This window comes from Hylobates moloch, unplaced genomic scaffold (assembly GCF_009828535.3).
Source record: "Hylobates moloch isolate HMO894 unplaced genomic scaffold, HMol_V3 SCAFFOLD_8, whole genome shotgun sequence".
NCBI lineage: Eukaryota > Metazoa > Chordata > Mammalia > Primates > Hylobatidae > Hylobates > Hylobates moloch.
Genome location: NW_026652283.1, coordinates 54,488,394 through 54,514,915, shown reverse-complemented (window position 1 = coordinate 54,514,915; position 26,522 = coordinate 54,488,394). Strand labels below are relative to the sequence as shown.

The following is a 26,522-nucleotide window of genomic DNA, read 5'->3' as shown; positions in this document are numbered from 1 at the left end:
TCACATTTTATGTGTATATATCTATATATCTATATCTATATCTATATATATGTATGTATGTATGTATGTATTTTTTTTTTTTTTTAGACCGAGTTTTGCTCTTGTTTCCCAGGCTGGAGTACAATGGTGCGATCTTGGCTCACCACAACCTCCGCGTCCCAGGTATAAGCGATTCTCTTGCCTCAGCCTCCCAGGTAGCTGGGATTATAGGCATGCGCCACCACGCCTGGCTAATTTTGTATTTTTAGTAGAGACGGGGTTTCCCCATGTTGGTCAGGCTGGTCTCGAACTCCTGACCTCTGGTGATCTGCCTGCCTCGGCCTCCCAAAGTACTGGGATTACAGGTGTGAGCCACCGTGCCTGGCCACACATTGTATGTTTATAGGATGACACTGATCAGGAATGTAACTAGTGGCCTAGAAAGTAAGTAGATAAGCTTCCCTTAGGCCAAAGCCTATTAAATACAATATTGTCAAGAAAAGAGAGCATGGCATTAAGAGGCATCTGACTGAGCCTCAGGCCTCGGAAAAATCCAACAAGTCTTCATACTTCATTCCTTTGCCTGGAATAATGTTTCTAGCATTTGTTCACCATAATTTTTCTTTATTATTTGAGACTCAGTTCAAATATTGACTCCTCTGCAAAAGCCTCCTACACCCGTCATTCTCCCACAGCGCTTCTCTGTATTGTCCTTTTCCCTATTTGTAGTTTTCTCCTGAGATCCTGAAGGGAGGGTTTGCCCTGCATGTATTGGGTCCTCAGTGGGCTTTTACTTAATAATGGATGAGTATATACATTGAGTAAATTAGTTACCAATTTAACAAGCCTGGTTATTTGTCTCTTTTCTTCTGTGTAACTTTGGCGGTAGATTGACTATAGTAATAGAAGTATAGGATTGTTAGGGAGAACACTGTGGAAGCAGCCTAGGTAGAAAGGCACAGCTCCCCAGGACTGCTGAATGGGGCCTGATTGCACTCCTCATTTCCGTTTTTGCTAAAGGTATCACTATAATAGTATAGTACAATAATGGATCTCTCTCTCTTGTCCTGAAGATTATGTAGGGTAAAGTACATTTTTGTTTTATTTTTTTGTAGAGAATGGGGGTCTCGCTTTGTTGCTCAGGCTGGTCTCAAACTCCTGGCTTCAAGCGACCCTGCTGTCTCAGCCTCACAAAGTGCTGGGATGATAATAGGTGTGAGCCAGCACACCTGGAGTCTGGTGTTTTTTTTAGGGTGACAAAGCATGTCATAATTTTACAAAAATTTTCATCAAAACTGGTTAAAATAAGATTTTTGACATGTCAAGGAATAAATTTTAAACATTCCCATTAAATATAGTAGGTTTTAAAAGAGATAGCATTTATTCATGAAGATAAGTATTGCAAGGCTGATTTTTTTAGAAATCAGAAATTTAAGGGAAAAAATGTTGAATAGTTTTCCTTATGGACTTATGTGGGGTTCTATTAAGTTTCGGATAGCAAATAACTGACTCCTAGTGTTAGCAGTTAGTGTGTTACTAGAGGTAGGCAAATGATTCAGAAATTACATCATCCTCAGTCCTGGCTTATCATTGTTTCAGGGTCAGTGTTTTAGACATTGAGAAGCCTTGAGTTGAGTGCTCATAAATAGTTCTTCAAATCATTGGATGCGGGTGGGGATGGTGGCTCATCCTTGTAATCCCAACAATTTCAGATGCCAAGGCATGAGGATTGCTGGAGGCCAGGAGTTCAAGACCAGCCTGGGCAACATAGCGAGGCTCTGCCTTTACAAGTTTTTTTTTTTTTAAATTAGGTGGGTGTGGTGGCACATGAGTGTGGTGGCATGTGCCTGTAGTCCTAGCTACTTGGGAGGCTGAGGCGGGAGGATCCCTTGAACCTAGGAGTTCCAGGCCACAGTGAGCTATGATCATGCCATAGCCACTGCCCCCTAGCCTGGGCAACAGAGTGAGAACCTGTCTTTAAAAAAAAAAAAAAAAAAAAAAAAAAAAAAAAAAAAAGGAAAGCAGTGGATATTAGCTTTTAGGCATTCTTTTGACTTTTTTTTAACATCTAATTTTTAAATTTTAAATTGTAGAAAGTTAAGAATTTCTTTGGAATATTGTATGAAGAGGTATTTTGAAGGTAAAGGAAAATGAATTGGCATTTAAAAATATATTTTTCTTCCACTTACTTAACTTTGTCATTTTCAGTGAGGTCTTCAGAGACTCTGTGAATAAACCTGTTTTCTCACTTTCCAGTGGCTGCGTCCCAAAGCCTGTTTGTAATGATGGCTGTCATGTTATTTATGGATAGACATTCTTTTTGGAAGGGACGCACAAGTAGTGAGAATTAATCTTTTACAGTCTCCTTACCAATCCTCCTCCCCCACGGTAGCTGAATTAGTTGAAGGAAAGAAGCTTTTGTCTTCATTTATTTCTGAAATAGTTTATTTATGAAATCATGGTCTGGTCATAGAACTAAATTAAAAATATATTCATATAACTTACTGAAAAATCAAATGGACATTTGTCTTCCCTTATATTTCTTAATCAGTTACCAATTTGTAAATATCTCAAATTAATCCTCTGCTCACCGTTCTCCTTGCCATTTACAACATCACTTTTTGTCTGGATTTATTGCATTTCTCTGTTATGTGGTCCTTTGCATCTTCTAATTTCAGCTCAGTATTTTCCTGCATAAAATTCTTAGTTTCCTCAAAGCCCTTGTTATTATATGACCTCTAGTCGTCTTCCCAGTCATCAACTCCGTCACTATCGATAATTGAAGACATTCCACTGTCTCCTGGCTTCCACTGATGTTAAGTCAGGCACGTGTTGTAATTGCAGTACTTGTGTAGTTGATATTCTTTCTGGGTGCTTTTAGTTTTTTTTAACCCCTGTGTCAGACAGTTTCACTGTAATATATCCAAGTAGATTATTATTATTATTATTTTTTCTTTTGAGATGGAGTTTCACTCTTGTTGCCCAGGCTGGAGTGCAATGGTGTGATCTCGGCTCACTGCAACCTCCGCCTCCCCGGTTCAAGCGATTCTCCTCCCTTAGCCTCCCGAGTAGCTGGGATTACAGGCATGTGCCACCATGCCCACCTAATTTTGTATTTTTAGTAGAGACGAGGTTTCTCCATGTTGGTCAGGCTGGTCTCAAACCCCCGACCTCAGGTGATCCACCTGCCTTGGCTTCCCAAAGTGCTGGGATTGCAGGCGTGAGCCACCATGCCCAGCACTAAGTAGATTATTTATCTGCTTGGAATTCTTTGACTTTATCCTAGAATTTGTGTCTTTCAACAGTTCTGGCCAATTCTCAGCTGTAGTCACCTCAAATATTGTCTCTCCTTATAGAGCTCTGATTAGATGCATTTTGTACCTCCTCATTCTTCATGTCTTTTTTCCAAGTGACATACTGTGAAAAGAAATGTCCAATAGAAGATTAAATTATATTTCTACCATAAAAACAGAGTAATAGGGCAATGAAAATAATATAGAAGAATATGTAATGACAGGGAAAAATGTTTACAATACCTTAAGTGAAAAAACAGGTTATAAAGCAGTATGCGTATGAGTTTGTTTTTATGTTTTTATGGTTTGTTTTTAAGGGAAGGGGTTATTAAGCTTAAATTATCCCAAATATGCCTCCAAAGTTCATTTTGTCAAAGTAAATATTTCTGTTCAGTGTATTTTTTCTGGGAAATTACTTTTATAAATTTGAATGGCTTTTAATCTTCCTTTTTAGGCAAAATATACAATAGCAGTTGTCAATGCTGAAATAAAAATACTTAAGCTATTACCATGTAGAATAAATGAGAAAATACAAATTCCCAATTTTAAAAATTCATCTGCCAAAATGGTAGTTCATTATCATAGGGGTTTTTTTTTTTTTTAACGAAGATAGCAAACTAGACGTTGTAGTTTTGTTTCACACTTTTCAGTATTCATTCCATTCTCTTTCATTCACTTATCTGTGTAGGTCTGTGCACATAATGATGTCTGATGTTTCTCGGTTCCTATAATATAACAGATAACTTGACACTGTATTAAAAAGATAGAATAAAGATATTTAGTATCTCATTATTCACAAACTCATTTGTGAATAATGGCAGATGGCATTCAAAATTAACTCTACCCTGGGCCAGGCATGGTGACAAATGCCTATAATCTCAGCATTTTGGGAGGCCGAGGCAGGAGGATTGCTGGAGGCCAGGAGTTCAAGTCAAGACCAGCCAGGGCAACATAGTGAGACCTTGTCTCTACAAAACACTTAAAAAAAAATTAGCTGGGTGTGGTGGCACACATCTATGGTCCCAGCTAGTGGGACGGCTGATGCAGGAGGATCACTTGAGCTCAAGTGTTAGAGGCTGCAGTGAGCTGTGATTGTGCCACTGCAGTCCAACCTAGATGACAGAGTGAGATCCTGTCTCAAAAAAAGCCCCAAAAACTCTACCCATATTTTATTAAAAGGGCAGAGATAAATTAATCTCACTGCTTTTAAAATTATAGTGGTACCATGATTCAGTGTGAAAATAAGAAACTGTCTCTAAATCTGTGACAATAACAAAGCTCAGTATGCACCATACACAGGAGTTACACAGAGCAGCACATTCTCATAAAAAATACTGTCATACCTTTCAAATCCAATTTTTGTTATAAAATTACGAAAAAGATTATCAGTCAGAATACCGCAGTTAGTCAAGTTAAACACCAGGAAACTACATTACTGTAACTTAATATACAGAAAGGAATATTTCAGAACAGAGAAATTAGAATGAAATTAATTTTAGAGTATTTTTAGCATCACCTCCCCAAAACCCTGTACCCATTAGCAGTTACTCCCTTTATGTCGTAACCCTCCTAGGCAACCACCAGTGTTTTGTCTGTCTCAGTAGTTATCTGTTCTGGACATTGTTATGTAAATAGGATCATACAATGTGTAGTCTTTTGTGACTTCCTCTTTTCACTTGGCAAAATGTTTACGTTTCACCCATATTATAGCATGTATTAATATTTCTTCTGGTTAATTAATGTTTCTTTTTTAGTAATCCATTTTATGGATATACTACATTTTATTAATCTGTTTTTCAGTTTATGGGTATTTGTTTCCACTTTCTATTATTATGACTAATGCTGCCCATAAATATTCATATACAAGTTTTTGAAAGGGCATGTTTTTATTTCTCTGGTGTATATACCTAGGAATGGAATTACTAGGTCATATGTTGGCTCTGTGTTTAATCTGTCGAGGAACTTCCAGACGGTTATTCAAAGCACTACACCATTTAACATTCCCACCAGCAATGTCCTGGATAGTTGAAGTTTCTTTCTCCACATTCAAGCCAACACTTGTTGTTGTTTTTGTTTTTGATTATAGCCATCCTAGTGGGTGTGAAATGATACCTCATCGTACTTTTGATTTGAATTTTCCTGATGGCCAGGGATGTTGAGTGTCTTTTCATGTGGTTATTGGGCATTTTTTTTTTTTAAGAGAAATATCTGTTCAGTTACTTTGCATTTTTTTTTTTTTTTTTTTTTTTTAAGATGGAGTCTCACTCTGTCACCCAGGCTAGAGAGCAATGGCGCTATCTTGGCTCACTGCAACCTCCGCCTCCTGGGTTCAAGCGATTCACCTGCCTCAGCCTCCCAAGTAGCTGGGATTACAGGCATGTGCCACCATGCCCGGCTAATTTTGTATTTTTAGTAGAGACGGGGTTTCTCCATATCGGTCAGGCTGGTCTCAAACTCCCGACCTCTGGTGATCCACTCGCCTTGGCCTCCCAAAGTGCTGGGATTGCAGGCATGAGCCACCACACCCGGCCTACTTTGCCTGTTTTAATTGGACTATTTGTCCTTTTATTTTTTTATTTTATTTTACTTTATTTTTGAGATAGTCTTGCTCTGTAGCCTAGGTTGGAGTGCAGTGGCACATTCTTGGCTTACTGCAACCTCTGCCTCATAGGTTCAAGTGATCCTCTCACCTTAGCCTCCCAAGTAGCTGAGACTACAGGTGCGCATCGCCACGCCCAGCTAACTTTTGTATTTTTAGTAGAGAAGGGGTTTTGCCATATTGTCCAGGCTGGTCTCAAACTCCTGGGCTTAAGTGATCCTCCCACCTTGGCCTCCCAAAGTGCTGTGGTTACAGATGTGAGCCACCATGCCTGGCCTATTTGTCTTTTTAATGCTGAATTGTAAGAGTTCTTTATATATTCTGGATACAAGTCCCTAATCAGATTTGCAAATTTTTTTTTCCCATTCTGTGGGTTGTCTTTTTACTTTCTTGATGGTGTTCTTTGTAGCACAAAAGTGACTTAAATTTTGATAGAATCTATCAATATAGTTTTTTTATATTTTCTAATGTTGATTGTTCTTTTGGTGTTTAAGAAGTCATTGTCTAGCCCAAGGCCTCTGTTTTCTTCCATATTTTTAGGTATTTGATCCTTTTTGAGTTAGTTTCTACATATGGTGTGAGTTCCACGTCCATCTCCATGCTTTTTCATGTGGCTATTAAGTTGTCCCAGCTCCATTTGTTGAAAAGAAGAATCTTTCTGCATTTTTCTTGGCACCCTTGTCAAAAATCAGTTATTAATAATCATAAAGGTGAATGTTTATTTCTGGACTCTCAGTTCTTTTCCATTGATCATCTATGTGTCTATCTCTAAAATTGGGAAGTGTGAGTTTTCCAGCTTTGTTATTTTCTTTTTCATGATTTGTATGGCTGTTCTGTGTTCTTGAATTTCTGTATGAATTTTAGGATCAGCTAGTCAATTTTTGCAAAGAAGCCAGGTGAAATTTTAGTGAGTATTGCTTTAAATCTATAGAAAAATTGGGGAGCATTGCCATATTAACAATATTAAATCTTCTAGTCAATGAATATGGGATGTCTTTAGACTTATTTAGTTCAATTTTTATTCCATTTTCTTCATGGCACCTTTTATTTGCATCGGATATTATAAAGTTGATGAATTCACATTATTTTATTTTATTTATTTATTTTTTTGAGACAGAGTCTTGCTCTGTTGCCCAAGCTGGAGTGCAGTAGCATAATTTCGGCTCATTGAAGCTTCCACCTCCCAGGTTCAAGTGATTGTCCTGCCATCTTCCCAAGTGTCAGGGACTACAGGCGCACGCCACTACGGCCTGTCAAATTTTTGTATTTTTTTTTTTGAGATGGAGTCTCATTCTGTCTCCCAGGCTGGCATGCAGTGGTGCAATCTCGTCTCACTGCAACCTCTGCCTCCTGGGTTCAAGCACTTGTCCCTGCTTTGGCCTCCCAAGTAGCTGGGATTATAGGTGTCTGCCACCATGCCTGGATAATTTTTATAGTTTTAGTAGAGGTAGGGTTTCGCCATGTTGGCCAGGCTGGTCTCGAATTCCTGACCTCAGGTGATCCTCCCACCTCGGCCTCCCAAGGTGCTGGGATTACAGGCATGAGCCACCATGCCCAGCCATGAACTCACATTCTTGGACATAATCCTTGTCATCCTTTGCAATCATTTCTGGTTGAGGTATGGCATTTTTCTTTTTTCTTGGCACGTTGGCAAATATCCTCTGAGGCTTTCTTTTGAACCATTGTATTTTTAAAAACATTTATTGTAGAGATAGGGTCTTGCTACATTGCCCAAGATGGTCTCAAACCCCTAGGCTCAACTGATCCTCGCCACTTGGTCTCCCAAAGTGTGGGGATTACAGGCATGAGGCACCATGCGTAGCCTGAACCATTATATCTTTATCATTCATGTTCATCCTAAGACTATAACAATGATTTCCTCCATTATAGTCTGCAGAAATTCCAAGTCAGAAGTATTTGTTGTGGAACTATCCTCCATCTCTAGTGCAGCTGTGGTTGGCTCCCATCTCCAATTGGCTGTTTGGTTGGACCTCTTCTGTGTCTTTTAACCTCTCTATTATTGTCTGTCATTATTTCTCTAGGGTATCCTCTGTATAATTTCCTTTGATCTATATTCCCATTTACTAGTACTCTCTTCAGACATGTTTAATCTACTGTTTAATTTATCCATTGAATTTGAAACTTCAGTTTTTTTTTGTTTTGAGAAATCTTGTTGGGTTTTTTCAAATCTGTTTGGTTAAATGGTTTCTTGTTCCTTGCTTATGTTTTCCTTCCTTTTTTCTTTCCATTTTTTTTTTTTTTGAGACAGGGTCTCACTGTGTTGCCCAGGCTGGAGTGCAGTGGTGCGATCACGCTCACTGCGGGCTCAAATTCTTGGGTTCAAGTGATCCTCTCACCTCAGCCTCCCAGGTAGCTGGGACTACAGGCATGCACCACCATGCCTGGCTAATTTTAAAACTTTTTTTTGTAGAGATGGGGTCTTGCTATGTTGTCCAGGCTGGTCTTGAACTCCTGGCAACAATCCATCCTCCCCATCAGCCTCCTAAAGCGCTAGGATTACAAGTGTGCACCCCCACGGCCAGCCTTCCTTTTCTGTGTTTTCAAGTTTCACTTTTATTTCCCTTAATATATTAATCATTCTGATTTTTTCGTCCTAAAAGTAACAATTCCATTATCTTTAGTTTTTCAGATCTGCATCTCTTGGCTTTTGTTTCTGCTGTTTCCCATTCTGCCTAGTTTCCTAGTATGTTTTATGAAGTTTGACTGTTTTCCTTTTTTTCTTTTTTTTGAGACAGAGTCTCACTCTGTCATCCAGGCTGACGTGCAGTGGCGCAATCTGAGCTCACTGCAACCTCCGCCTCCCAGGTTCAAGCGATTCTCCTGCCTCAGCCTCCGAATAGCTGGGACAAGCTTCTTCTTTTTATGGTAACTTTATCTGTTGGAATTCTGTACGGCCTTGATTGATATTGTAATCTTCCAGGGAGGAATTGCACTTGTGTCTGCCAGTAGCCTGGAGACCCACCTTGGGTTAGCTTTAGAACATATTTATCTCAGATTTTTCAGACCACGTAGATAGTGTGAGTTTAGATTGCAAACTCTAGTGAGGGGGTTATGATTTCTTGGGGCAAATTTTCCCTCTCTGCACAGCATCAAGTAGAGACAGACACATTTCCTTCTGTTTTGGTTTCTTATACACTGAGGATGTAGCCTTATGTGTGGTCCCTAGTTTTATGTGGCAGTATCCTGTTAGACTTCCCATTTTGGGCAGGCCCTAGACTTTGCCATTCTGTAAAGTATTGTCCCCTGTGTACTATTCTGCAAAAATACTGTACCCTGTGTTGCTGTCCGTGTAGAAGCTCAAGGTTTCTAGGATTTGGCGAGAATCCTTACATTTCTCATATGTCCCCTAGGATTCTAGTTTCATTTTCTTTTCCTTTTTTTTTTTTTTTTTTTTGCCTCTGGATTTGTACTAACTTGGCAATAAGTTTTAAAAGGTTTTCGGTTTTTAATATTTTACCCAGCATCTTAGTGGTCTCAATTGTAGAATCTATTCAAGGAATCTAATTTCCCATGCTGTTACAATCAGATCTATAGCATTGCATAATTAACATCATTGTAATTACTGTGTGTACATTTACTAGTTTTGTTCTGAGTATTTTTACATATAAATTTCCTTCTAGTTATTTTAACCATGCTGTCATGTTTTATGGTTGTACCACAGTTTACGCAGTTACTTTTGTATTTGTTTGTTTTCAACTTTATGATTTAGATAGTGCTACTAGGTAGCTGTATCCATCAACTTAAAAGTCATGTTTTTTTCTTCCCGTAGGTCGAATTGACATAAAACAGTTGATAGCAAAGAAGATAAAGTTGACAGCAGAGGCAGAGGCAAGTAACTCCCTCTTCTAGAAACAAAAATGTAGTTTTAGATAGAGTTTTGTTTGGTAACATTTTTAATGCTAAATTGTTCAGATAATTATTTAAGCAGTTCATCAGTTGCCCTTATCCTGTGGAGCAAGAAAATGAGATCTGCTGACTTGTCATCCTGTATAAGGATCCAGATTGCCTTTTTCTCTCCCATCTTATCTATCACTGGCATTTTCTGGCTCTTACCAGCAAATCTTGGTTTTAGTGCCCCATGTTAATAGTTGATAGCGTTGAATGTCCGTATGAGTGTTTTGTGAAAGTATCTGTCATGGTTCATAGTAAATAGCAGCTGTCCAATAAATGTTGAATCTGAATCTAGAAGTAGATTCCCTGTCAAGGAAGTAGAAATAACAACTCAAAAAAAAAATCATGAAATCATTTCAAGTGGGGATAAATAGTTCTACAAACCAGAATTCTTCAGTACCCTCAGGAAATTGTGGAGGGCAAAGAACACTTTTTTTAAAAAACATTATAATCCAATACCTGGGTGTAAGTTGACTTAAAATCCAAAGCAAACTCCTGTTTTCCCAAGGGGAAGATCACTTCCAAAATTCATTGGCCAGTTTGACTATATAAACATCCAGTGATGAAGATGAAGTGGCCGTTTTATTTATTTAGTTACATGCATATATGTATGTACATATGCATTTATAGAATAATCTAGATTTAGAAATAATTTTGTAATCATGAAATGTATGCCGGATTATTTATACTCACTTTGATGTCAATGTCTTTGTTATTATCAAACCTAGTTTTTCAGTTATCATCCAAGGCCAGGGGCATAGTATTTGTACTTTCATCTAATTTGTTGGAAATCAGTACTGTTTGAGTCCAAGGATGATGCTGTCACAGAAAATTTATTAAAGAACATATTTGCTTAACATTAAGAGATCTACCCTGTCCTCCTTCCATCATCCTGTAGGCATATTTGTGATGACTACAATGTAATCCCTTATGGTACTGCTTTATAAAGTGGTACTCAAAAGATGTATTTACTGCACTCGAAATTGTGGGTATAGACTCCTAGTTAATGGGGTGTTTAACTTTATTTTTCCTGATTCCATTAAGTTACCTGTGTAAGCCTCCAGCACTACAGTGATGAAGGTCATTTCTGGTGAATGTCTTTTCCAATTAGTGCTTTGTTTCTCCATCATAAGAGATCGTTTAAGGATTTGTTATGCAACTTCTTACCTGATGACTAATTTATAATTTTGGCTAAGAAAATAACAATATTTAACGTATAGACACATGCTAGTTGTTTTTTGTTGTTGCTGTTGTTGTTGTTTTTTTTTTGAGACAGAGTCTCTGTCGCCCAGGCCAGAGTGCAGTGGCACGATCTCAGCTGACTGCAACCTCTGCCTCCTGAGTTCAAGCAATTCTCCCTCAGCCTCCCAAGTAGCTGAGACTGCAGGCACATGCCACCACGCCTGGCTAATTTTTTGTAATTTTTAGTAGAGATGGGGTTTCACTGCATTAGCCAGGATGGTCTCAATCTCCTGACCTCATGATCCGCCTGCCTCGGCCTCCCAAAGTGCTGGGATTACATGCGTGAGCCATCACGCTCGGCCTAAAATTAATTTTGTTTTTATGGTTTACTAGAGTGTTTCTGACCCTTTTTATTTCTCTAGTCAAGCAGGATACCTACATTTTTGTTATTCCTTTTTCAATTCTTCTTTTGTCCTCTTTTGCTCCTCCCCTTCTTATCAAGAACACAAAAACTTATGTTCTATTTGTGAGGGCAAGTTTCACAAATAGGTGAAAAGTAAGTCTGTCTCTGCTATCATTCCTCTATTTAAAAACCTAAAGTGGGAGGAGAACCTTTTCCCATACAGAATCACAAACCCAAAGGTGAAAGGGAGTTTGGGGTGGAAAGTAGAGGTTTTGTGGAAAAGGGGTAGAAAGGGGTGGCGGGAAGAGAGATAATGGGGGGATGTTCCAAAGATTTAAGTTAAAACTTTTTAAAGAATATTCTACTTGTCTGCTTTATATATTAATAAAATTATGAAATCTTTTAGCTTGGTCACTTAGGAGGATTAGAAGGAGAAAGTAATGAATGAAGTAAGGGAAAAGCTGAAAGAAAGGTGGACCTTGGTTTAGCTCGTATTAATATGTGTATTGTGCAAGTGACATAAGGGTTGCAGAGTTGTGCAAGACTTGTTCCCTGATGTTAAGGGAAGTATTGGCCTCAACAAAGGTAATGGTGTTAGAAAACTTACACCGTACGTATTTTAGGGCACTTGATGGACATCTGTGTCTCTATTGGGGCACAATGGCAAGAAAAAGTTGAAAAATTGAGGCTAGATTATAAAGCATTTTTTCTCGATTTTTATGCCCTCATTCGTGTAGTTCTTTCTATCTGAAATTTCCTCTTTCTCCATTCACCAATCAAAATAATGTGTATCCTTCAAATTCTAGGTCAAATCTTGCTGCTTCTACAGTTTTCTGAACATTGCAGCTGAAATGATGTCCTCTCTACTCTATATTCCTAACTACTTAGTTTATACCCCTACTATATGCTCTATATGTATTAGACTATGCATTGTTCTGAATGAGTCACCAAATGTCATTTGGTGAACTTTAGGTGATTTGACTTAGAAGTTTTAAAATTGTCAATTATTTGCTGTCTAATGAGATTGAATATTTTACCATTGTTTATTAATTGTAATTTCTTTTTTTTGTTTTTTTGAGACAGAGTTTCACTGTGTCGCCCAGGCTGGAGTGCAGTGGCAGGATCTCTGATCACTGCAACCTCCGCCTCCCAGGTTCAAGTGATTCTCCTGCCTAAGCCTCCCCAGCAGCTGGGATTACAGGCATGTGCCACCATGCCCAGCTAATTTTTGTATTTTTGGTAGAGGCGGGGTTTCACCATGTTGGCCAGACTGGTCTTGGAACTCCTGGCCTCAAATGATCCACCCCTCCTCGGCCTCCCAAAGTGCAGGGATTACAGGCGTGAGCCACTGCACCCAACCAATTGCAATGTTTTTGAACAAGATATAGTAGGACTACTGTTCTGATCTGGAAGTTCAGGATGGCATATAGAGTTTGGAGACAGTCAGAATAGACAGGGAACTATTGTAATATTTTAGTATTCTAGACTGAGGAAACAGATGAGCCAGTAGGAGAAGGGAAGCACATTTAGAAGTCCTCTTACAGGCTAAGCTTTTATACTAGGTGCTTTATAATATATAAATAATTTTATACATAATCTTACTTAAATCATCCCATTTATAAGAGATCTCTAATTGGTCACATTTTTTTAGTTGTTGCTTAGATTTGTTGGTTGACGTTTACTAACATGGAAGGACTTGAGATGATAGGTATGTGAACATTGTTCAGAGCCATGAACTTGGCTTGTTTTTTCACATACTAATTCCTCTTGTGGGTTTTTACAAATAATTTTTTAAAAATGCAAGTTAGGAATCTTTCCGGTCATTTGTAATTTGTGTCATGTTCCTCCCAGTCGTCATGTCATCTTTCCTTGATCTTTAAAGCGAGAGCATTGCACTAGTTGTCTCCAAGGTCCCTTTTAGCTCTAAAGGTTTATGTCATAATTGTGTAGCTGACTAAAGCTTTTTCAGAATTCACTGCTTGTTATTGTAAAGGGAATAGGTAGTTGATAAATCTCATCGGGCAGCTGTTTCAGCTCCACAGAACTAGAGTTGTCAGGTAAAATACAGTACATCCAGTCGAATTTGAATTTCTGATAAACAATGAATGCCTTTTTAGTAATCATGCAATATTTGAGACAGACTAAAAAGTTATTTATCTGAAATTTAAATTTAAATATAGTGTCCTATATTTTTTATTTGCCAAATTGGGCAACCAACAAAGAACTCTGTGAAAAGTTAGATGTGTAGATAGAGAAGCTCTTATTAAGTAAGGAAAAGTGTGAAGAAGTTCGTCAAGCATTGAGCAAACCTTTTAGTCTAAAGGGAAGAGGAGTGAGGGAAGTGATAACATGAGTGTGTTGAAATTAGTGGTTTGAACTGACTGAATCTCTTAAGGTCGCCTCGAGGTCTAACGTGCTTGTTAAAAAAGGTTTTCAGTATGTACTTTTTATCTAATGCCAGTGGGGTCATACAAACTTGTGTAACTCTGAGTTATGACCTTTTGAAATCCTTAAAATTGTGTTGTAACAAGACTTAAAAGATCTTAGAACAGTCCAAGGGAGATTCATATGATAAAGTCCCAACCAACTTACATTAACAATCAAATTAGTTTTGCTTTTGTTGTTAGAAACAAGGTCTCACTATGTTGCCCAGGCTGTTCTCAAACTCCTGAGCTCAAGTAATCCTCCTACCTTGGCCTCCCAAAGTGCTGGGATTACAGGAGGGATCCACCATCTCTGGCCCAGCTTTGCTTTAACATTATGTTAAGCTATTTCTTTTGGTTGCAAATAACAGAAGCCTACTTTGGTTTATTTAGGCTTAAAAGAAAATATATTCAAATGATATTAATATATCTCACAGAATCTTAGAAGATGAACATTCAAGCTCAGGAAAGAGTAAGGATTTTAGTAGGAAGAGTTTAGATACTTTAGATATTTCAATATAATAAAGTTCCCACTCACTTTCTTTCAAAGCTCAGAACCTCAGATTTATTATAAGAGAGAGAATTGAATTTTGGCCAGAAGGACAAGGTCATATAGTACAGCCCTGGCCTGGACATTACATGCCTGTCCTCGGCTCTGAGAATAGTTTTCAGAGAAAAATGAATATGTTAAGAAGGGCAAAGGGAATGTCTTTACTAATTGGTATTTCTTGAACTTTTAATAATGTACACAACTTTATAGAGGGAATGTTAGGTCTCATGTGAATATTAGAAGGATGAAAAAAATTACTTTCTATTTCTCCTTCTTAAAAATACATTTTTGGGCCAGGCACATTGGCTCATACCTGTAATCGCAGCACTTTGGGAGGCCAAGGTAGGCGGATCACTTGAATTCATGTATTTGAGACCAGCCTGGACAACATGGCAAAACCCTGTGTCTACAAAAAATACAAAAATTAGCTGGGCATGATTGTGTGTGCCTGTAGTCCTGCTACATGGGAGGCTGAGGTGGGAGGATCATGTCAGCCCAGGAGGTGAAGTTTGCAATGAGCTGAGATGGCGCCACTGCACTCCAGCCTGGGTGATAGAGCCAGACTTTGTCTTAAAAAAAAAAAAAAATGGTTGCAACATATTCTGTTTGGTTCTTATATAGCATTTCAAATATTGTTTTTTCACATCAGTACCTTATGCTATTGTCCAGCCATTAAATAATCAAACTGTGATGAGTAAGAGTCAGTATACAAAAATTAGCTGGGTATGGTGACGCGTGCCTATAATCCTAGCTACTGGGGAGGCTGAGGCAGGAGAATCGCTTGAACCCAGGAGGCACAGTTTGCAGTGAGCCGAGATCATGGCATTGCGCTCCAGCCTGGGAGACCAGAGTGAAACTCTGTCTCAAAAAAATAAATTAAAAAAAAGAGTCAAGTGTCATGTCTGAATAAGAGTTTCTCACCACGTTTTTTCAGTCATTCAAGTAACGCCTTCTAAAAAAGTTTTTGGTCCAGGCATGGTAGCTCACATCTGTAATCCCAGCACTTTGAGAGGTTGAGGCTGGCGGATCACATGAGTTCGAGACCAGCCTGACCAACATGGTGAAACCCTGTCTTTACTAAAAATAGAAAAAAATGAGGCGGGTCTGGTGGTACACACCTGTAGTCCCAAGTACTCTGGAAGCAGGAGAATCACTTGAACCCAGGAGGTGGAGGTTGCAGTGAGTCGAGATCACACCACTGCACTCCAGCCTGGGTAACAGAGCAAGACTTCATCTCAAAAAAAAAAAAAAAAAAAAAAAGTTTTTGGATAGTGTTTATCTGTTGATTTATTGGCCGACTGCTGGAGAGACAAGTCTAAGTATTTTCTGTCCAGAATCCTTTGATTATTGTATAAGTTAAGATTGGGTTTTGCTGTAATAGTGAACAAAATAATAGGGGCTTATAGATTAGTAATTTCTTTTTCTCATGTCAGCAATTCAGAGGTAGCAGGTCCATAGCTGGTACTGGCTCCATGGTCCTCAAGGACCCTGGTTTGGTTCCTTCCGGTTCCCTGCCTCACCATTTGTAATTGCCCGATGGGTTCTACTTACCCTCTGCACAGACGAAACCAATGGACTGAGACAGTGGTAATGCAGTAGAGAAGGAGTTTAATGCAAAGCTAGCCAAGTGGAAGGACAGGAGTTTATTATACACACCAGCCGCTGAGAACTCAGAGGCTAGGGTTTTTAATGGTAAGTTGGCAGGCAGGGGACCTAGGGAGTGGATGCTGCTGATTAGTTGGGGTTGAAATCATAGGGGTGTGGAAGACAGTTCTCATGTGCAGAGTCAGCCTCCGGGTGGGGGTCACAGGACCAGTCATGGGTTTAGGGGGCAAGCCGTTCAGTCGCCAGAATTCAAAGATCAGAAAAACATCTCAGAAGCCCAATCTTAGGTTCTTATAGTAGTGATGTTTTCCATAGGAGCGGTTGGGGAAGTCACAAATCTTGTGACTTTGGGTACAGTAAACTATTACAGAAAGGCAAGCTGTGCCTACATTTTAGCAGAATTCAGGTCCCTCCCATAATCCTAATCTTGTGGCCTTTCTTTAGTCTTACAAAGGTGGTTTCAGTTCCCAAGAAGAAAGGGGGTCAATTTTGGGGAGGGACTATTATTTCCTTACATCAAACTATGAATTTCTCCCACAGTTAGATTGGCCTCTGCTCAGGAATGAGCAAGGATGGCCAGCCTGTGAGGCTAGAAGCATGATGGAGTCAGACATGCTAGACGTTTCTCACTGTCATAGTCTTTGCAAAGGCAGTTTCACATTCATAGGCTGTGGTCCTCCTCATTGCCCAAATGGCTCTAGTCATTTCATCTGAGTTCCAAGTGGCCAAATTGAGGGAAAGGAGTGGGGGTAAGGAACAGGTATCTGTGTCTGTTAAGGAAATTTCCCGTGGACTTTGACAAACCATTTCCACCCGTATCTCATTGGCTACCTAGGTGCAAAGAGAGACTGGAAAATTTATTTATTCTAAGCAGTCATGTGCCCAGATAGAAATCAGGGATTCTAGTACTAAGAAAGCGGGTAGGCATTGATAGGGTTGACAAATAACAGTTTCTACTGTGGCTGTCCATTTTTCTTTGCTGCCGCAGTCTACTGGTCAAATTTGACCTTTTTGCTATGCAGGTGTGACTATACATTTTTCTGATTTTTCCTTTCTGCCTTTTCTCATTTAAATGCACAAGTGTAAGAATCTCTAGTCTATTTTGAATAATTTTGCGAAAGTCAGTTTATTGTGCTTTATGATTTCATCACTTACAAAAGGTAGACAGGTACCTGTCCTGTTGCCCTCGAATGTTCAGCAGTTCAATTTAATGAATGCCTACTTGGTTTCTTTGTCTGTCAGGTACTGCATTAAGTGCTGGGATTTTAAAGAAGTTGTGTTTTCTGTTCTCATGCTAACTGAGAACACTATATATAAAATGCATGAGCAAGGGGACAGTGACTTAATTAGATACCTTAAAAATGTTCTTTGGCCAGGCACAGTGGCTCACGCCTGTAAACCCAGCACTTTGGGAGGCCAAGGCAGGCAGATCATTTGAGGCCAGGAGTTCGAGACCAGCCTGGGCAACATTGTGAAACCCCGTCTCTACTAAAAATACAAAATTATCAGTTAACAAAAAGATACGGTGTTTAAAATCAGTTGGGTGGAGGGCAGACAGTGAGATGCCAAAAAGCAATAATATATAGAATTTCAAGTAAGTGCAATGAAGGAAAAGAATGAGATTCAGTAAGAGAGAATAGAAAGAACTTTAGAGTGAATTATCAGGAGACCTTTCTGAGGAGTCAATTTAGTATAAGTCCTAAGCACTGTATTACCTGTTCCATTGTGTTACTTGTTTTGCTCAGAAAGGTCAGGTTTCTGGTACCATGCCACCAAGATTAAAAGATTCTCTGTGCAAAGACAGGCAGCAAATCAGAGAAAGAAATAATTTTTAGACTAGCAATCATATGACCTTGTGGAGTTAGAGTATAATGTTCTTTAAAACCATTTTTGAAGAAATTGTGATCAAGGGACCTACTTTTTTTTTGAGACACTGAAAATATTATTATTTACTGATTGGTTTACTTTGTTTTTTTTCTTTCAGCATACTTTAAGATTGTTTTATGTCTCTGTACCTTTGAAAGAGTTATTTACCCATAAATGACCCTGACCTTTTTTCATTATAATACTCAGTCCAAAGTAATCTCTGCCTGGAAGCCTTTTTAGGTAGAAGAGTTATCTTTCTAAAATGCAAATCTGAACATGTTTACAAATCTTGTGCTTAAAATGTCATTGACTTCCAGATGTCTTTAGGATGAAAAATTCTTAAAATGGCTTAAAGATCCATGATCTAGTCCCTACTTGCTTTTCCAGGCTTATCTCTGATCACTATCATTTGTTCCTTTAACTATGTGTTCCAACCATAGGGTCTTTGTATCATGGTTGATTCCTATTCTTGGAATCTTAGAGGTTATCTAATTCAGCTGCTTATTTAATACAAAAGGTTTCTTTAAGCTCTAAAAATATAGTGTACTAGATTACCTAAAAAAGCACCTTTTCTAGTTTCTAGTTAACTGCCTCCTCCCTTCTTCAAGCCCTTCTCCCTTCCTTCCTTCTCTCCATCCATCTGTCATGGTGCTAGGGCTGTCAGAGTCCACTGGCTGCATGAAATTAGTATCAGTAGATATGAGATTGAAAAGATAAGCAAATTAGAAAGCCTATAACCTCAACATTATTTTCAGGTTACTGATACCAGACATTATTCAGATTTATTAGTGATCACATACTGAGTTCTAATTAACAAGTTTCATGTGATAGAAGGCAGAAGTGGACTGTTTCTGTACTATATTTCTTAATATTTCCTCTTACAAAGGGAGTAACAATAATAAGCAGTTACTCGTTATTGTCATCACTGCTAGGATCTGTGAAAGGAGGAGATTCAGGAAACGTCCACAGAGCAGACTTCTTTCTTCCTTGTGCCCCAGTGGCAGCACCTTCTATCAACTTTAATTCCTCAGAGAAAGAGGAGAAGGGCATTAGGAAATGAACATTAGGCATGTAATTATAATGCCATGTAAAGGAATGTGGTAGGTTTAGTTACCTTTTAACAATAAAAGCATTAAATGATAGGATTTGCTTAAATTACAATTTTTATTGTACATTATTTTATTGTTCCTCATAGGATAGCTCAGACCGAGGGGGAGAGGTTGGAACAATGAATACCTGGAGAGTGATAACTGTGTCAGATGCTGTCCTGTGTGCTTTCAGTTCCAGACCATTATCCATGTGTAATAGTTTCTATCCTGCCGAGCTTTGTTTATAGAATCAAGTTGAAAGGGAAAACACCTGTACAACCTGGCCAATCAGACAGCCTCACATATCTTTTTCTTCATAGTATCTTTTAACTAGGATATTCCCCTTCTCAAACACACACACACACACACACACACACACACACAGTCTTGGCTGGGCACAGTGGCTCACACCTGTAATCCCAGCACTTTGGGAGGCTGAGGTAGGTGGATCATTTGAGGCCAGGGGTTCAAGACCAGTCTGGCCAACATAGTGAGACCACATCTCTATTTAAAAAGATAAAAGTTTCAGGCTGGGCACGGTGGCTCACGTCTGTAATCCCAGCACTTTGGGAGGCCGAGGCAGGCGAATCACCTGAGGTTCCAGACCAGCCTGACCACCATGGAGAAACCCTGTCTCTACTAAAAGTACAAAATGGGCTGGGTGTGGTGGTGCATACCTATAATCCTAGCTACTTGGGAGGCTGAGGCAGGAGAATTGCTTGAACCTGGGAGGCGGAGGTTGCGGTGAGCTAAGATCGTGCCGTTGCCCTCCAGCCTGGGCAACAAGAGTGAAACTCCGTCTCAAAAAAAAAAAAAAAGTTTCAAGGAAGAACTCACTTTTTTGTCAAGTGGTGAAAGCAGCTAGCTGAATAATATTCAGGACTGTCAACCAAGTGGGAGGTCAGAAGCTCACCCAGTCATTTGCAACCATGGCGGAGCCAGAGGGGCTTAAAGGGCCTGTGCTGTACCAAGGCTCTAGTTCCTTGCAGTGCTCCAGATGACCCTGGGCAGTATATTCTTGAGTCCCTTCGTAGTCGCTGTGATTGTCAACTAAAGAAAAGCTTTTTAAGAATTAAAGTTATTGTATTTAGAAGTCTTATTGAGAACTGTAGACAGAGCCTGCTGCCTGGTAGTAGTCTTATAGAGAGGTTTGGTTAGCCTTTTCTGGCACTGTATTTTTAGTCTTGTAGAGAGGTTTTGTTAGTTAGCCTTTTCTGGCACTGTATTTTAGTCTACTGTTTATGTATAGGTGGTGGGGGTTTCGCATTTGTAAATTTACATTATGTTTGTTTAGAAGTTAGAAGTTATATTAGAGTAGAATATGTTAAGGTTTGGTGTAAGAGTATATTTGGTTATAGATTATAGAAGTGTAATTACTAACTGTCGTTTTATTTATAGGAAAAGGCAAGGTTATTATCTCAAGGAATATAGTGACTTAGGCAAGAGATGTGGGGGGAGTGTGTGTTTTATTTTGTCTTAAAAGTATTTGGAAAGCTGTGTATCATCATAGAGTCAAGAACTTTGTGAAATTGTGTTGGCAAGCAGAAATGAGTAAATATGGCTTTTTTTTGGTTTGTTATTTTGTCTCACGTATGGATACCTAAACTACTCACATATGAATGTTACCTCAAGAAAAGAAAATATATGAATTGATCATATTAAAATAGTTACTTTTAAGTAATATTCTGTACCATCTGAGGTGTCAGAGATTTGGGGGTCATAGATGAGGGAAATTGTGAAAGAAATTTACAATACTGGGCCAGGCGCGGTGGCTCATGCCTGTAATCCCAGCACTTTGGGAGGCCCTGGTGGGCGGATCACCTGAGGCTGGGAGTTGGAGACCAGCCTGACCAACATGGAGAAACCCTGTCTCTACGAAAAATACAAAATTAGCCGAGTGTGGTGGCACATGCCTGTAATCCCAGCTACTCGGGAATCTGAGGCAGGAGAATCGCTTGAACCCAGGAGGCGGAGGTTGCGGTGAGCTGAGATTGTGCCATTGCACTCCAGCCTGGGCAACGAGGAAAACTCCGTCTCAAAAAAAAAAAAAAAGAGAGAGAACTTAGAATTGTGGTAATTATAACGTGGGGATAAGGCACAGTGGCACCTGCCTGTAATTCTAACATTTTGGGAAGCTGAGGCGGGAGGATTGCTTGAGCCCTAGAGTTCAGCTTGGGCAACATAGGGAGATCCTGTCTCTACCAAAAATAAAATATTTTCTGGAAGTGGTGGCGCACACCTGTGATCCTAGCTACTTGGGAGGCTGAGGTATTTTGTTTTATGCTTACAAGGGGTATACATTTTAAAAGGGTATATAAATCACTATGTTGCTTTTTAGGTAGCTGTTTCTGGAACTTCAAGTCAGATATAGGAATTTATTTTTTGCTTTTACTGCTGCGAACTCATTATGCCTTTCTTTTGATCCAGCTCTGTTTAAGGGAGCCCTTTAGAGAAATGCTAATGACTCACAATCATGTATTAGTTCCCCATCTTTGTTTTGAAATTCTAGGAATTGAAGCCATTTTTTATGAAGGAAGTTGGCAGTCACTTTGATGATTTTGTGACCAACCTCATTGAAAAATCAGCATCATTAGATAATGGTGGATGTGCTCTCACAACCTTTTCTGTTCTTGAAGGAGGGAAAAACAACCATAGAGTGAAGTAAGTATGTGCTATTTTCTTTTAATGCAAACATCTACTCAGTATAGTTCAATGGTTAAAATGGACTGCAGCAAATATGCTTGAGTTCACACCCTGGTACCACTTTTTATTGTCTATGTGTTACATTGGGAAAGTTATTTAACCATTTGAAGGGGGGTAGGGTTTTCTTTGTCTTTACATATAAATTATAACATACATGCATACCTCTTTTAAGACTAATGCTGGGCACAGTGGCTCACACCTGTAATCTCAGCACTTTGGAAAGCCGAGGCAGGTGGATCACCTGAGGTCAGGAGTTCAAGACTAGCCTGGCCAACATGGTTATTTAACCATTTGTCTCTACTAAAAATACAAAATATAGCTGGGCGTGGTGGCGGGCACCTGTAATTGCTGCTACTTGGGAGGCTGAGGCTTGAGGATCGCTTGAATCCAGGAGGCGGGGGTTGCAGTGAGCAGAGATTGTGCCACTGCACTCCAGAGAGAGACTCTGTCTCCAAAAAAAAAAAAAAAAAAAAAAGACTGACTAATAAGGTCAGGCGTGGTGGCTCATACCTGTAATCTCAGCACTTTGGGAGAGTGAGACGGGTGGATCACTTGAGGTCAGTTGTTTGAGACCAGCCTGGACAACATGGTGAAACCCCATCTCTACCAAAAAATACAACAATTAGTTGGACGTGGTGATGCACGCCTGTCGTCCCAGCTATGCAGGAGACTGAGGCATGAGAATCGCTTGAACCTGGGAGGCAGAGGTTGTAGTGAGCCAAGATCATGCCACTGCACTCCAGCCTGGGCAACAGAGACCCTGTCTCCAAAAAAAAAAAAAAAAAAAAATACTGACTAATAAAACAACATAGCCAACACTTGCTGAGTGTTCTACATGATGAATTCATTTAAACCGAACAGTGATACTATGAAACAGATAACTGTAACTATCCGCATGTTACAGATTAGGAAACTAAAGCACAGAATACTTAATTAAATGTCCAAAATTACATAGCAGGGATTTGAACCTAGAGTCTGGCTCTAGAGTCCTTGCTCTTAATCATATCGTGGCTGGGCATGGTGGCTCACGCCTGTAATCCCAGCACTTTGGGAGGCCAAGGCAGGTGGATCATGAGGTCAGGAGTTCAAGACCAGCCTGGCCAAGATGGTGAAACCCCATCTCTACTAAAAATACAAAAATTAGCGGGGTGCCGTGGCAAGTGCCTATAATCCCAGCTACTCGGGAGGCTGAGGCAGGAGAATCACTCAAACCCAGAGGAAGGAGGTTGCAGTGAGCTGAGATGACGCCACTGCACTTCAGCCTGGGTGACAGAGTGAGACTGACTAAAAAAAAATCATATCAATATGTGCCTCTCTATTGCACTCTATACAATACTTGTAATAAAGTACAGTGCGATTAGTATATACTTTTCTAATTGATGGTTCATCCAGAATGATCGAGTGAAGGCTATCAAAGGCTAATATATGTTAACTTGCCATTCCATGCTCTTCTCAGTTTTATGCCCCTGTTCGGAGACATAGACTGATGTTCTGGAGAATAGTTTTGACCAATTATAGTTAAGTACTGGTAGTAGTACGAAAAGCCCTAAAGAAGATGAGCAGGATGTTAAAATGGGAGTTTTTAGTAACTTGCAGCAACCTTTAAGATCAGGAGGCTGTTGGGAGTTGCTGGAAGTCCTTTGATATCAGGAAGGGTATGGTAAATATCAGTGCAGTTTCAGAGGACAGATCAATAACAGTATATATGACCTGGAGTAGAGTGTGCTTGGAGGCCTGTCTATGACCTTAGGGGATCTCTACAAGAAGGAAAAGTGATTGCCAAGGTCCACAGGGGCTGGGTGTGGCGACCTTTCCCTTCTTAAGAGTTGTAGATGTACCTGCCTCACAGGATTGTTCAGAGGGGGTAAATGAAATAACATACATAAAAACTGTAACACAATATTTGGATCTGTTTTAGCTGGGCATGGTGGCGGGCATCTGTAATCCTAGTAGTGAAAAGGTCATTGGTCAATTAATGTTAGATGGTGTTATTGGTATATTCTCTTGTCTGTGGGATTAGATTTCTTATAATACTTGAAGTACTTATATCTTGTTTTAATTTTTCCTCTTCTCAGGGATTTGAGAGCACCTCCAGAACAAGGAAAGATTTTTATTGCAAGGCGCTCTCTCTTAGAGTGAGTATTTTTAGTTGTTTTTAAATATGTTTGATTTTTTTTTAAAACTATTCTGATAGAATCATCGCTTAGTATATGGACATGTAATGAGTTCTGTATCTGTATAAATCATTAGTGGGTTTTTTTGTTGTATGCTCTCTCTTGCTCCTTTCTGATCTTTTGGTTCTGTATCTAGTTTCAAAAGAGGAGTTAGGGATAAGAGTGGTTATCTGGGCTTGGCACTGTGACTCACACCTGTAATCCTAGCACTTTGGGAGGCTGAGGCAGGCGGATCGCTTGAGTCCAGGAGTTCAAGACCAGTTTGGGCAACATGGCAAGACTCTCTCTACAAAAAATACAAAAAATTAGCCAGGCTTGGTGGTGCATGCCTGTAATCCCAGTTACTCAGGAGTCTGAGACAGGAGGATCCCTTGAGCCTGAGAGGGTGGAGGTTGCAATGGGCTGAGATCGTGCCCCTGCACTCCAGCCTGAGCACCAGGTGCAACACCCAGCAACTCCAGCCTGGGTGACAGAGCAAGACTGTCTGAATAAAAAAAAAGTGTACTTTTCTTTAAGAAGACATCTTATGCTTATCAAAAGTTACTTTCTGTGAGTCAAGTTGATGTTTACTATTTCCCCTAGATAAGAAGGCCAGTTTTCTAAGCATGCAATGTGCTGTTCAGTGTTTTCTAAGCATGTAATGTACAGTGTTCAGTGTTCTGTCACACTGTAGTTTGGAGGAATTAATCTTTTAAAATTTACATCTTGGGGAAAACGCAGGCTTTTCACATAAAAGGGAAAAGAAAACTTATTTTAAACATTATAATTAGGATTTTAATGATAGAATTTATACATGAAAAATAAACAAAATTACATATTAAAAAAAATTTAACCAAGGAAACAGAACATGTTTTCTATGGCTTAGATGAGTTTTTATTAGACTGTGAAGATCCTTAGTCCAGAGATTGAGTAGTAGTATATTAGATTACTCAAAATCGTTTAAAAGGTTAGCATTATCTTTCCAAAAACAAGTTAAAAAAACTGTTTTAGTCAGATATAAAAGATTTATTTAGGAAAAGTCATCTATATTATTGTTATATTCTAAAAGAAAATTAGACCAGTCTTAAATACAAAAGTCAATGAGGAGAAGGTAAAATCTTTGTAAATGGTTGAGTTTTATAGACGTGTAGGGTAGTAGTTGGTTATCATCATCATCATGATCAACGTTATAGAAATTCATGTCAATTTTAACATTTTGGAAATAGATAGTACTTAATATATATTAAATTTAGGGAGTAGAATGTATGAATAGGATTAAAAAAATTCTTAGCATTTGAAATAGTTTCTTTGTTTCCTGTTTTTAGTGAATGGCCTTTGTTTACTTAGAAAACATCCATTTCTGGTAGGTTTTAAAGAATATAGACCATTCTTTTTTGAGATGTTTTTGGAGTGGATTAAGCATCTTCTCAACTGCTTTAAGTTAACGCTTTAAGAAAAGAGTTTATTATATGGTGTTTTAAATTTAAATATACATTATTAACTTGTTTTGTTTGAACTACATTTACAGTGAGCTGCTTGAAGTGGACCACATCAGAACAATATATCACATGTTTATTGCCCTCCTCATTCTCTTTATCCTCAGCACACTTGTAGTAGATTACATTGATGAAGGAAGGTAAGACAACAAAAAAGATGGCTGGCTAGTTGATGCATGAGAAGTTGGGGTTTTCACTAAATTTTGGTAAAGGGTAAATTGATTAAATTGCTTCAGGAAATCCTAAAGCAGCAGATTTGAGGGTGATATTCCTCTGCCCTGAAAAGTTTAACTGATGGAGAAAATTAGAAGTTACACTACTTTTATTTTTAAAATGGTTTATTTGAATAGACCATAATCAGTAGTTTCTAGGTAATTTTCCCAAATGAGAGAACTTTGTACACAGTTGACCTACGAACAACACGGGTTTGAACTGTGCATGTCCATTTATATGCAGAATTTTTTCAATCAATATGTTTAGCACTCTGTATCCATGGGTTCTACATCTGCAAGCAAAGGCAGATTGGGATCTAGAGTATTCCAGTATGTGAAACACACATATAAGAATGGCAGATTTTTCATATCTGTGGGTTCCATGGGGCCAACTGTGGGCCTCGAATTTGCATAAGTTTTGGTGTCTGCACACTTTCCTGGAACCAATCTCCCATGTATAGGGAGGGATAACTGTATATGATTTATTAACTTTTTGATTGTCTTTATTTAAGATGGTTACTTAAAACAAGTAGCTTATTGGAATTGAAGGTTGAAAAATTTGATATTTCTTTTTAATGTGAAAGTCAAATTGTAGGCCAGGCGTGGTTGCTCATGCCTGTAATCTCAGCACTTTGGGAGACCGAGGCGGGAGGATCACTTGAGCTCAGGAGTTGGAGACCAGTCTGGGCAACATCTCTACAAAAAATTTAAAAATTAGCTGGGCATGGTGGCAGACACTTGTAGTTCTAGCTACTCAGGAGGCTGAGATGGGAGGATTGCTTGAGCCAGGGAGGTTAAGGCTGCAGTGGAGCTGTGTTTGTGCCACTGCACTCCAGCCTGGGTGCAAAGGAGACCCGATCTCAAAATAAAATTTTAAAACTCAAATTGTAGCTTAAAAAATGACAGTGTGGTAATCATGGATTGAATTATGTGCTTTTTTTGAAAATTAAATTTGGAGATAATGGTATAGTATATTAACAGATTTTTAAATTGTACCTATTTCTTCTGAAAAATCATCTTTTGTACATAAGAATGATTGTTGTTTGAATATTTTCCAT

The 26,522-nt window shown here is 39.0% G+C and overlaps 1 protein-coding gene across 8 annotated transcripts in view; it reads left to right on the top strand.

The window, feature by feature from the left end:
* Positions 1-26,522, top strand: part of SOAT1 (sterol O-acyltransferase 1) — a 65,325-nt gene that overhangs the window by 20,623 nt on the left and 18,180 nt on the right. For 5 of the 8 annotated variants that reach the window (XM_032160878.2, XM_058443416.1, XM_058443418.1 and 2 more), the window contains 4 exons: positions 9,662-9,720; positions 21,410-21,561; positions 23,679-23,738; positions 25,285-25,392. In XM_032160878.2, the coding sequence (XP_032016769.1) occupies positions 9,662-9,720; positions 21,410-21,561; positions 23,679-23,738; positions 25,285-25,392 (379 nt within the window). Of the gene's footprint in view, positions 1-117; positions 163-9,661; positions 9,721-13,393; positions 13,426-21,409; positions 21,562-23,678; positions 23,739-25,284; positions 25,393-26,522 lie in introns of those variants that run through there. The other 3 variants (XM_058443421.1, XM_058443420.1, XM_032160881.2) reach the window with 3 other exon arrangements.